This window comes from Kogia breviceps, chromosome 3 (assembly GCF_026419965.1).
Source record: "Kogia breviceps isolate mKogBre1 chromosome 3, mKogBre1 haplotype 1, whole genome shotgun sequence".
In the NCBI taxonomy this organism is placed as follows: Eukaryota; Metazoa; Chordata; class Mammalia; order Artiodactyla; family Physeteridae; genus Kogia; species Kogia breviceps.
This window is the reverse complement of record NC_081312.1, coordinates 185,321,554-185,334,656: the sequence shown is the minus strand read 5'-3', so window position 1 is coordinate 185,334,656 and position 13,103 is coordinate 185,321,554. Positions and strand designations below refer to the sequence as shown.

Below are 13,103 nucleotides of genomic sequence, written 5' to 3'. Positions count from 1 at the left end.
AATTTTTTTGTCTCCATTTAGTTTAAAACCTGTATTACGTATTCCCGTAAGTATTCACTTTCATTTCACTTCTGTCACTGGCACAGGATCCTTAATCAGGAACCATGTCCCCATATGGTGAGGGGGTAAGAGTACAGTCTAAGAAAGTACAGCTTCTAGTTGTTTATTACTGCTCTCACAAACACAGCTTCAGAATATAAAAGCGAGGTTCTTTTTCGTTGCAATACACACACGAGAAGAAATTTTCCAGGAACGTGAGGGCTCTCTGAGTAGAAAGGTCACGAGGAGAGAAAAAGTACCAATGACAAGACGACAGCTTCACGCGTCTCACCCTTCTGCGCAGGACCTGTTTCCACCAAACGGGGTGATTTCCAAAGCATTGGCTCCGTGAATAAATACTTCATACAGGCACGGTTAGACTGTCCCTACCTCCTGAGCTATTTTCTTTTTGATCCAGTGCCTCATGTGAAAGTTATGTGGAATCTACTGGTGGCAAAATCCTATGTTAAATCACTCATCAGCCCCTGGGAACTGCTAAACTAATCACTATCTTTCCTACCTCTGTCAAAATATGTATTTTTTAAAAGTATTTTTTCAAATATAAATTGGAAACTAGATATATAATAACCAGTTAGAAAGCCAAAAACAAAAAACAAGAAAAACAGCTCTCAAGTTAAAAAAATTTACCTGAGTCAAACACATACCTGATTACTGATAGTGCTACTAAGAACTTTAAACCACTCATTGATAACAGCGTCATTATCAGACTGAATCAGCAGTTCTGTTCCTTGACGGGTTTTCAGCTTTAGGGATAAGAAGGAAAAATATATATATATGGTTAGTGCCTTCAATGAAGTAAATAAATACATTTAAAATTCAAAGTCTACAAAACCACCAGAAGATTGGATGCCATATATTATATTAATAGTGGAAACGTTACAGTACTCCACAGTGATGGAATTATCTTTTATTTTAGTATAAAAGAATACCAGGGCTTCCCTGGTGGCGCAGTGGTTGAGAATCCGCCTGCCGATGCAGGAGACACGGGTTCGTGCCCTGGTCCGGGAAGATCCCACATGCCGCGGAGCGGCTGGGCCCGTGAGCCATGGCCGCTGGGCCTGTGCGTCCGGAGCCTGTGCTCCGCAACGGGAGAGGCCACAACAGTGAGAGGCCCGCATACCGCAAAAAAAAAAAAAAAAAAAAAAAAAAAAAGAATACCAGCTGGATAATTTTACAAAACATGGCGTTTTTCTCACAGTAAATTCTCAATGAAAATCTAATAATTTAGGATCCCAAACTCCATCACACAAACAACATAAAACTTGCTGGAATCTAGAACACTTTATCATTAAAAAATAAGTTCAAGTATCTACGCTGTGCATTTTAAATGAGAATTGAAACATAATTTGTTAACAAACAAAATCTATAATATTTTAACATAAATTTGAGAATTTCTCTCTCTGGTTAAAAATATATATATATATAAAGAGAATATACAAGAGTTAGACTTTCAATATTGACTATTTAATAGGAAATTACAATGACTTGGTACAAAGAGAGGGCACAGACATTAAACATCACAACCCTTCTGGACAGAAACATCGTTAAATTGTCAAATCACGAACTAACTAAAGTAAGGACACTATATATGATTCTATATGAACGCAATAACCCATTTATGCATGATCTCCTGGGTTCAAAGTTTCTCACACCTGACTGAGGAAGAATTTTGAGGTATTTATAGAAATCATTCCTTCTATTTTCTCTTTGGTAAGTGTCTGATTTTCTTTTTTCCTAGAGGAACATATGGCAATGTTTCCCAAACAACATTCTGAGATATATTCCTTAAACAGCTCCTGAAGTAATGTTTTAAAAGGCATTCCTCAAAAAAATAAAGAACTCATTATGTGATGTTAATTTGGGAAATGCTGGACTGAAAAGAGCTAAACAATACTCTATCCTTCCAGACTTCTCAGAGTTTTGCTATTCCGGGTGCACCGTGACTTCCTAACAGAGGAATAAAATGTCTACTATTTCCCCAAGTTACTTGACCATGGGACCTTCTTCGTTCTGGAATGAAACACGGCTGCCTCAGGTAACGGTGACTTCCTCTCCTGCATTTCTTCTAGAGAGGGGGCCAAGACACTCTGTCAGAGGTTCTCACTTTGTAAACATAAGGAAAAACATGCAGTCTCTTTGCTTGAAAAGAAAATTTTTTTAATCATCTAGTGGGGGGAATAACTAATTTACAGATGATGAAAGCTCCAGGTACATGAGAACGAGTGCTATGCTAAAAGCATAAAGCAGCAGCATCTGTGCCGAGGTAATGTTTCTTGTGGGTCTTGGAAGAAAGGGAACATCTGACAAGGAGAGACTAGCAGCTGCTGGTATTGAAGGCAGATTCATCGGGAGTGAAAACCATCAAGACAGGAAAACCCGGGTTCCGCTTGGTAAATATCAACCATTCTAATCCGCCTAGACGACAAGCAGGAAAGGCCTGAGACAGGCGAGGTTCTTTGCAAAGGCGGCCCGAGCACCGTGTGTGCTCTCTGCATCCGCAGCCCCGCGACCTGCTGTGCGCCACCGAACACGCTGCTGTCTGACTCTTACATCCGGCCCCCAGGAAGCCCTGCGGCTCCCACTCCGGCCCCCCCGGAACCCTGACATGTGAAGAAGCCTGCGGTCACCTCCTTGAGGAGGAGAGACGGTGAGCAGGAGCCCGGCCAACAGCCGCCACCGACCCGGAGGCGGGGCTAGACCGTCCGGCCCCCGTCGAGCCACTGGGTGACCCAAGCGGGGGGGACGCGTCCGGCTGGGATCAGAAACGTTCAGCTCCGCACAGGCCAAACCAAACACGCAAAACGGCTCTCTCCTCAGGCGACTAGGTCTGGGGACGGCCTGCTAGGCAGCAAAATACGTAACTGATACAGGATCTTGTATGAGCGTGGAGGGCTTTTAATGACACATAAGGAAGGTTTTAACTTGCTTTTTCATATTAGACTTGGTAGGCACAGGGAACCACACCCTCTGCTGTCGCTGGGGGAAGGCGCGGCGTGTGGAACAAAGGCTTGTAATACGTCGTCTGAGAGCCAATGACTTAGGCAAATGAAGCCAGATCTCTGCGCCAGCCTTCTTCCTTAAATTATGATGCCAAGTAACTCAATGACTAACTGGGCCTTAACTAGTCACGCTGAAAGACCATTTCCCGAAAGAACTCAAAGCAGAACATGAAGTTACTACGGTTGAGGATGTGGATTATATTAGAGAATAATTTATTACCTCAAATACATTCTTTTTGCTGGATTTATCCTTTGAAGCCATCTCAATCGTTGCCCCCTTCAGGTCCACCGTGAACTCTGGTTTGGACTGATTACTCCCAAACTTCGTTTTAGAAAAAAGGAAAAACCTTTATGTTATATTCATGTACGTGTGTGTATCCAAAAAGAATAGGCCAATTTTATATTGTTAACAATAAATCAAAAAGGTGGTCACCTCAAATCCCTCTTCTCTTTTTGTATTATAAAATAACAATTCCTACTTTAAATTGAAATTGAAAAATGTAAGACATGATTCTATATAGTTCATAGAAAAGGAAACAAAATGGCTCAACCTCCATCATTATAAAAAAAAATACAAAATAAAGCCAGAGTAAAGTCTTTTTTCACCCATTAGTGCAAAAACAACAAAAAAGGTTCGATGAAAAACTGCATTGGTGAGGCTACAGAGTAACAGGCCCTCATCTGCAAGTAGGATACAGACTGGAACTCCTAGAGAAGAAAAACTGCTAAGACTATATTTACACATTTATAAACACATGTACCCTTTGGCTTAGCAATTCTATTTTTTGGAATTTATTCTAAACTATCTATGACTAGGTAAAATGATGTGTTCAAAAGGCAATATTCTTATATACATATAAATAATATCTGGCAGAAAAACAAGTTCTTTTCCACCTAATTAATAGTCTCTAAACCTGATTTTGTGCTTTCAAGGGTTATTTTCTTATCAACTATTTATGTTGTCAACAAGTAACAATAACTTGTGAAAACAAAACCCTAAGCCCGGTGTTCTTCTATTCAGCCCTTGTTAGAAACAGAAACTAGAGCCAGGTGCTCTAAAGCCTCAGCAATTTAATGAGGAACCATGAACAGAAGAGGAAAACAGCTGACACGGGCGGGTTGAGAAGAAGCAGCCCTTAGCTATTATATTTTGTTAACCAGATAAGGAAAAGATTAGAAAATATCAGAAAATTTATGTTAAATACAGACCTACTCTGTATCTTGCCATCATAACTTAAATTTCTGTTTAGTCTGTTAACTGAGAATAGAAAACAGCATTCCTACGTTAGTGCAGGGTTTGGGGGTTTTAAAATCTTTAAGGGCTGATGAATTGTAATCTTTAAGGTCATAAAGATTTGTTACAGGAAATTTCATTTGCTAAAATATTTTCAAATCATGTTTGTCATTGGAAGTGGATCCTACCCCCCAATCCTGTGATAACTTACCGCTATTCATAACATTAATGACTACTTCGTAGTTTCACATTTAATAAATGGTTTGAATTCATCTGTTCCCGTTTACTTCATCTTTTCAGTGTGGACTTAAATAATAATACTTGTTATAACTAAACAAAACTTAGGATATTATATGGATCTATTAGTGGAATCAAAACAAAATTTCGGGTATTTCATGGAATTTTATTAGTGGTATAATAAAATTCACAACAAAAATTTCAACAATTCTACAAAGCCTTTGCCTTCCTTAGTACCTTTTGTCATTCAAAGACATGTAATGAATCATAAAGCTATGATGGGCACAGAGAACTTTCTGAGCAAATTTGATATATCTCAAAAGTCACAAAACTTAAATGGACACATTTAACAAAGTGATAGAAATCAACTTAATTTAACTTGTCATCATGACATGCTCTGTAGATGGTCAGCTGTAAGGTAAGATATAAGGAGCCAACCAAATACAAATGTCAATACAACCACATGATGTGGAATGCTATAAAAATGCTTCAGTGTGGTTGGCAAAATTGGGGGTTTGTTGCCCATTATTTCTCAAAATCTAGTCCTGCTTTTCTCTACTGTAATCATCGCTCCAATGCATTCATGGCAAAGAAAACAGAACTACCGTGGCAAAGGACATGCAACAAGAACACATACAGTGACAGCGGACACAGGAGCAGATTTTACATATGCGACAGCAGGCCGGCGGCTGACAGAGTCTGTCCAAGAAGAAAGCAGCGAGAGCAGGAGCTCAGAGACCGAGCCCTGCCGGCACAATGACTTGATGGGAAAAGGGAAGAAAATGACGACGTCATTACAGTGCACAACGGCAAAGTGACATACAGGAGAAAACCGTAACGGAACCAGAGAGGCCAAAAGCAGGACTCTGTAAGCAGGTAACACAGGCCAAGCTGCATCTCCAAAGTATTTTTCAAAGACCCTAGAATTTATCTCAGAGTATTTTCTGACTTCTGAATTTATTCTATAAATTCATGTTTTATTTTTAAGATGAATGCTTTGTACAACTTACTTTTAGCTACCTTGTTCTCCCGTATACTCACAGTGGAAGCCTTGGGGGAATGGAGAGGAGTCTCTGAGTCCCTCCTATGGCCTGCGGGCCTTGTCCTCTGGTCCCTGTCTGCGTCCTCTCTTGGAAGAGGCCCTGCCACCCAGCTTGCCCTCCCCTTCCTCTAGGACAGTGGATCTCAACCAGAGGCGATTCTGCCACTTGGGGACATCCGGCCATGTCTGGAGGCGCTTCCAGTTGGAGGTGGGGTGCTGCTGTTGCCTGCTGAGCCCCCCAATGCATAAGACAGTCCCCCACAACAAAGTATTATCCGGTCCAAAGAAGCCACTATGTTTAGAAATTTGAAAGCATCGTATAAATGAATTTGAACAACTACCGGTACCTGTGGGGTGACTTTTGAAAATACTCAAGGAATCATGGGTGTTTAAATCTGCAAGGAACACAGTGTATGTCGTGTCGTCTTGTGACCGTGCACGTGCTGGTCCCCCCGTTACAGCGTAAGCTCTGAAGACGGGGGTCACGTTACTCACTTCTGAAGCCCCGAGTCTAACACCAGACCCAGAACAGAGCAGGCTTTTATGTCTGCTGAACAAATGAGGTGAAGGAAGTAAGAAAAGGGAAAGTATAATTTAAGTTACTGATATAACAACCCGGGAGATAACTAATATTTTCTGGAAAACAAGTGACGTCTACCTATCCCGAGGAGAAGGAAAGGCTCGCTGGATTCTGGACGATACAGCATTGGTGTACAATTATCTTACAGCGGAGCTGCGTGTGGCATATGCACTTTTCATTTACTCAGCTTTTACTACTCATGAAACCAAAAATAAACACAAAGGATGAATGGTTTTCTAAAAGCAGAGCTTCAAACAGTATGGATGATTTTGCTCAGCAACCCATCGATGAGTATATGCCCTGGAGTAGATGTAAGATTTGAACTGGCTATTTCTTCCAGTGGATCTTCAATATAGGTTTTTGCACCAAGTGTGAAACTGATCTGTAAAGAACCATACTTCTCCAGCATGGCCCCAGCACAAACCGTCTGAACCCAACTGAAGGAAAAGCAATCTCTTCTAACACCGAAGGAAAACACTGGCTCTGCGAGAGACTGACTTCTCACAGCATCTTCCTGAGAGACACTCAGGTGATTTTTGTCTTTGGGGCTTATGTGTCAGCCTCAGGTTAGGTGTGATTTCACTGTATAAACAGGATAACATTTTACCTACGAAAGATCTAGCTGGTGACCGAGCAGGGAAATAAAGCTAGGATTCTTTCAAACCCTTTTTGAACAATCCTAATTACAGAGTTAATTAAGAAGCATCTCGCATATTTCATCAGTTTTTAATATTCATGAGTGTTGTATATGCCAAAATATATTACACATACTTACACACTTTTTATTTGAATAATCTTACTAGCTTTTACTTAGGCCACTTAAATTAGTTTTCGTTCCCTTAATATTTGTTACATATGGGAACAAAAAGCAAGGCAGTTTGAGATTTTTTTAATTAGCCATAAAATAAAAATTAAGAATTGACTGTATAACTAAGCATTTTATCACATCTGTTTAGTTTTTAAGACTATAAAACACCGTGTGACTATATTTTATTTAATTATACCAACCTGAAATGATTACCATAATGTACTGTATTATTAACAATGTATTAATAAAATTTCATTTAAAGGCAAAAATTCAAAGAGTGAATCTCTAAAGTTAAAACTCCATTAAGAATTCTCCAATTTCAAAATTGGCTAGCTCAGTGAATTTTAAGCTACGCTTCTGCTATTACCACATGGTAATGCAATAACACAACTTTAGCTGATAAACAAATACCCCACACCCTCTTGTCGGCATTAGTTTTAATTATGAGTTCTGAATTACGTAAGGTCCTCAAGAGACCTTCATAAAATGCAACCAGCCTGTACTAATGGTTCTGTGCCAGGATATTCACTTAACATCTTCAATTGTTTTTTTAATTTCATTTTCTTTAAATCACATACATATCTGCCTACCTCAATGATGCCTCACCTACCACAATGATCTATGTACTTGCTTTATCTGTATATACCACAACCTTCAATCTTTAGGGGTCAGTTAATTATCAAATAAATGACCATTATCCAGCTTTCTTCAGGAACTTTTTAATTATTTTAATCTCTAATTGCTTCTCCATTCCTTTTCCTTCATTCACTTCACTCAGTTTCAAATAAAAGTTGAGCCACGAGTAGGAAGAAGAAATAACTGCATCTTCTTCTAGAAATGCATTAATATAAACAAAAAAGTACCATATGCTTCACCTCAGGGGAAAAAGGAGAAATAATTATCAATTTACTTTAAGACAAGTCAAACAAAAATTTCAATCTTTTAATGTGGAAAGCATATCACAGGTCACTTCCACTGTACCGGCTGACCAGAGAGCAAATCAAAGCATCAGTGAAGCAAAAGAGAAGCAACATTCCAGAAAGTTCATATTCGTGCTCAATCCAGCAGATATTTGGGGCTGCCATGTCAGAGTACTTGAGGACCAATACGCTCTGCGGCACTCCTGGCTCAGAACAATGTTACGTGTTGCACTATAAACGTAGATGACTAAAGTTTGCTTGAATCTTACAAATGGATTTCTCTTTTATCAAACGTAAAGTCAATAGGTCCTGTTCATTTTAAATCAATAAATTGTAAATTTATTAAATTTATTAAATTATAAATCCGTAACTGTAAGAAATACTGCTTAAGGCAGGATATAAAGCAGACTAGAAACATTAGATTAATTTCATTTTAAAACCTTTTTGGAAATACCCAGAGCATGGACTCTGGAGCCAAAATGGTACCCAGATCTGTTGCTTAGTAGCTGTAAGACCTTTGAGTGAGGCACTGAACTGTTTTATACTTCATTTTCTCATCTCCAACTGGGCGAGAGGGAATGATAAACGGTACTCTCCCAGAGTTAAGAGGATAATATGTATACCATCCTCTACACTTAGAACAGTACCTAATACATTTTCAGCATGTTACCTATTATGATATGTCACAAATTATAATTTTTGGTATTTGTATTACAAATAACCAAGGAGTAACAACACTCAAATAAATATACGAAAAGCTTCAAAGTCCCACAAGTAATGGTGACATTTCTTTTTCTTCTCAAAGCTGGCTGATATCATATATAGACATGGAAACCTGACTAGTAACTAAGGGTCAGATCACAATTCAAGGTGGGGCTTGTCACATGACTGCTTATTTTCTGACTAAATATCTGAAAGAGCCAAGTCACAGACACAGGAAAGCTTTGGCATCCTGAAAACAGACCAAGAAATACATCTGTTCTCTAATGCCCAAGTAGTAAGGTCACCTTTCAGTTCAATGCAAAAATATAATCGGTTGGTTTTAACAATATGAGTCAGACTTTTCTAAGTAGCCCTTTTCTTTCTCTTGTGAGTCAAAATGCATCTTTAACTAAGAAAACCTCATTTACTCTTATTTGCAAGCCAGCGGTAGCTAGGAGGACTCTGGAATACTTCGTGAAGTTCAGGTGCAACACCAGCCACATAATTTAAATGCAGAAAGCCTCCAAAGAAAAGAAATACTTACCCAACTTGTGCTACTTCCTTGAGTTTTGGTAAACAGTAAAGATGAACCCTGCAATACGGCCCAAGAAGACAACCAGTTCTTTCTGTAATGATAAAGATGGCCAAGTAAAGCTCCATATCCAGTTTTTCCCACCAAATTTAAAAACCTAAAACCTACTTAGCTGATATCAATGTTGTCCACAATTTACTGACACTCTAATTGTTTTTATTGGGGATATAATTCTAACGGAAATTACAATCATTTTATGGCCCCGAAACAAACGAAGTCAAGGAGAGATGTAAGTTATCAGAGTAACTACACACCTGACTGTGTGCCCATGGGGGTAATCCAGCACAGCTGTGACCAAGGGCACTAATTTACAGTCGCATGAACTGAACACTGCATTTGGCAAGAAGTCTTATTCACAATTAAAAATTCGACAAACATGCTCATCTTACCTAATTCTCTGTAGATACAGATTGTTTTATATCTCTTAGTTACCTCCCTTCCCTTAATAAGGCTATACCAGGTAAGAGGTAGGTCATATAAATTACATGCTGCTTGATAACTAAGGATACTCTTACTAAAATGAGGCTTTCAAAAAATCTTACCTAAATTACAAAATCAACACACATACCATATCAAAACTCTGAACGTAGAAATGCATACAGAAAAAGGCCCCATTTCTTCTCCTTCAACTGCCTCTCCAGAGGTAACCAGTGTTTACGTTATAAGGCAATTTAATTGCTGGCAGGCTAACATGAACGTCAAATGGATCTTCCACAGGATATTAAGGCTTGCCTTACAGCCAAACATATGGCCAGTTTTGTGAAAACTTTACGGGCACTCAAAAGAAGGTCTGTTCTCCATATTCAGAATGTAGAATTTAATATCTACCAATTAGACCTACTTGATTATTTTATGACTTTCTATGTCCACTTGAACTTGAAAAGTGAACTAAAGTTTACTCCTACTGAATCTCTATTTTTCCTTTTATTTCCTGTTGTCTTGCTTATGGTCATTAACACTACTTACTCACTGCATGGCTATTTCTAGTGATGAGATCTTCACTGTGGATTGATCCACAGTGCTTTATCGTTTTAAAGATGCTTAGTGCCTTTCCCCTGAGTTGAACCTGTCTGCTGTTAAGATCTCTATTCCTGCTTTACTTTTTATGCCTTTGATATGCCTTCTTATTTGTTTTAACTTTTCTGAATCATTTTTCAGATGTCTCTTTTATATGTAATACTGAATTGGGTTTTGCTTTGTGTTTCAGTCTGAGCACCTTCTTCTTTCAATGGATGAATATAGTGCATTTACATTTATTTATACTGATATGACACATATGTTTGATACCTGTTCTGTCATCATTTTATTATATTTTCATTTTATTTTATTATTTTGTTGTGTGTGGATCTCAAGATATTTTGGAAGGATTTATTTTCATTGGTAAATTTATTTTATATTCAATCTTATATTTCTTTAGATAATATCTAACTTCTCTATGTTGAAAAATGCTAAAATATATTCCCACTTTAAAAATATACATATATGTATTTCCACTTTAAATAAACTTTTTGAGTTTAATTTTCAAAATCAAAAAAAAATGTAGAATGTATATCTCAGAACAAATATTGAATATTTGGATACTGAATGAATGACAGTATCCAAATACTGAGTTGCAGGTAGAATTAGTCATACCTTTTTCATGGAACCAATTTTTTCCTGAACAAACAACTGATGGGTACACTGATTATTTAGACTCGACTACTTGGCAGGTAGACATTATCTCAAAAATAACTGAAGTGAGCCTTTCATTTCAAGGAAAATAAATGATAGTATATGTTCACAATAACAAATTAAAGCTTTCAAACAGAAAGCAGAATTTTGGAAAACTTGGCACATCTGCCACTGTGAGGCTGACAATATTCCAAAACTTAGTGACTTTGATGATGCTATTACTGATTTATGATTCTTTGATATTATAAAATCAAATGTCCCAACATTTGAAAAATCGGCAAACTTAGTAAACCAGTATTTTCCAAATGACCTACAAGATGCTACAAAATTATGCATAGGTAAAGATCCATTCACAGTGCAACACAGACCCATGGATTTTAATGTAACTGAGTTCTGAAAGTTCAAGGATAGTTTTTCAGAATCTTCATTGCAACTAACATTTTTGGCGTTTTGATGCAGCAGAAAAATACGCATAATTATCTGAGAAGGCTATTAAAATATTCCTCCCTTTTCCAACTTTATCTATGTAAAGGAGCATTTTCTTTATATACTTCAACCAAAATAGTATGTCACAACAGACTGACTGCAAGCAGAGAATTCTGAGAATCCAGGTGTCTTCCATTAAGCCAAATAGTAAAGATTTCTGAAAACATAAAACAATGCCACGGCTTCTCATGGAAGTTTTCTGCATGAGAAAATACAGGGGGTTTTCTTCATAAAAGACGTTATTCATGTTAACATGTAACAGGTTATTAGTTTTAAAAGAGTTAATAGCGATTCTTAAAATTTCTCAGTTTTAATTTCTTACAGTAAATAATTCTAGATAAACTATATAGACAAAAGTTCTTTGCACTAACCAATAATTTTTAAGAGTTTAAAGAGGTCCTCAGAACAAAATGTTTGATAAACACTAAAATACAGGAAATTAAAACACCATTGTGCTCAGCTCTATATAAATAAATTTGAATATAATGAAATGGATGATATTCTTAGGAAAAGTATTCCAAAATAAATAGAAAATCTAAAGAACTAATTATCACAGGAAAAGTGAAAACAGGGAAAGTGGCCAAAGACTTATCAGCATTACATATGCCCAAAAGGGGGAAAAGAAAAAAAGATCCAATTCACATGACTTCTACCAAGGAACAGCTTCAGGAACAGGTAATTGCAGTATTTATAAAGCTATTTCAAAGCACTTAAAAGAAAAACTTCCAAATACCAAAATCTGACAAAGACAGTTCAATTAAAGAAAATCTAAGAAACTCAACTACATGTAAATTTTAAACTCTTTCTTAAACAACAGACTGATCTCACTTTGGCTATAAAACCATAGCATTTCAGCAGTTTTTTAAAACTGGGGAAGATGCAACTTATCTTACAAAGAGTTAATTTCCTTAATTTATGAACCAAAAAAACCCAACAACCCAACAGAAGAAGAGACAAAGGGTATAAACTGATAATTCAACGACAACAACAAAAAAGAAATATAAATGGCTTGTGGTACTCTACCCTACCCTACTAAAAAGAAATGCAAATAAAAATACCATTTTCTCTCAAATCTCTATTAGCAAAGATCAAAGAGTTGGACAACATACTGAATGGGCAAAGGCATGGAGAAATCCAAGGCTCCTGAGGTTGGAACTGACTGAGGGCCTTAGGGCACAATTTGGAATTGTATGAAAATGACCAACTGCATATGGCCTAGCGATTCCACTTTCATAAAATATGTTCTACAGGCATATCTACATACTTGCAAAATGAACCGTGCAAGATACTGTTTGTAATAGCAAAAAATGGAAACATCCTAAATGTCTACCAATAGACAGGTATATTTACATACTTGCGAATAAATAAACTATGATGCAGCCATACAACATACAACTATGCAGCAGTTAAAAACTATGCGCCAGGGCTTCCCTGGTGGCGCAGTGGTTGAGAGTCCGCCTGCCGATGCAGGGGACACGGGTTCGTGCCCCGGTCCGGGAAGATCCCACATGCCGCGGAGCGGCTGGGCCCGTGAGCCGTGGCCGCTGCGCCTGCGCGTCCGGAGCCTGTGCTCCGCAACGGGAGAGGCCGCAGCGGTGAGAGGCCGGCGTACCGCAAAAAAAAAAAAAAAAAAAACTATGTGCCAGCTTGTACATGCAATGAAATAGCACCATCTCCAAGATAAACCGTTAAAAGATTGTGTTAAAAAAATTAATCTATGCACATACAAATGTATCTATTTTCTATCTCTGGAGGAAGACAGTACATCTCAC

General features: G+C 37.9%; 1 protein-coding gene across 19 annotated transcripts in view; it reads right to left on the bottom strand.

The window, feature by feature from the left end:
- Positions 1–13,103, bottom strand: part of ARHGAP12 (Rho GTPase activating protein 12) — a 119,824-nt gene that overhangs the window by 10,249 nt on the left and 96,472 nt on the right. For all 19 annotated transcript variants that reach the window (XM_067030523.1, XM_067030529.1, XM_067030520.1 and 16 more), the window contains 3 exons: positions 9,127–9,208; positions 3,280–3,381; positions 705–803 (listed from right to left, as the gene is read on the bottom strand). In XM_067030523.1, coding sequence (XP_066886624.1) covers positions 705–803; positions 3,280–3,381; positions 9,127–9,208 — 283 coding nt within the window. The remainder of the gene's footprint in view (positions 1–704; positions 804–3,279; positions 3,382–9,126; positions 9,209–13,103) is intronic.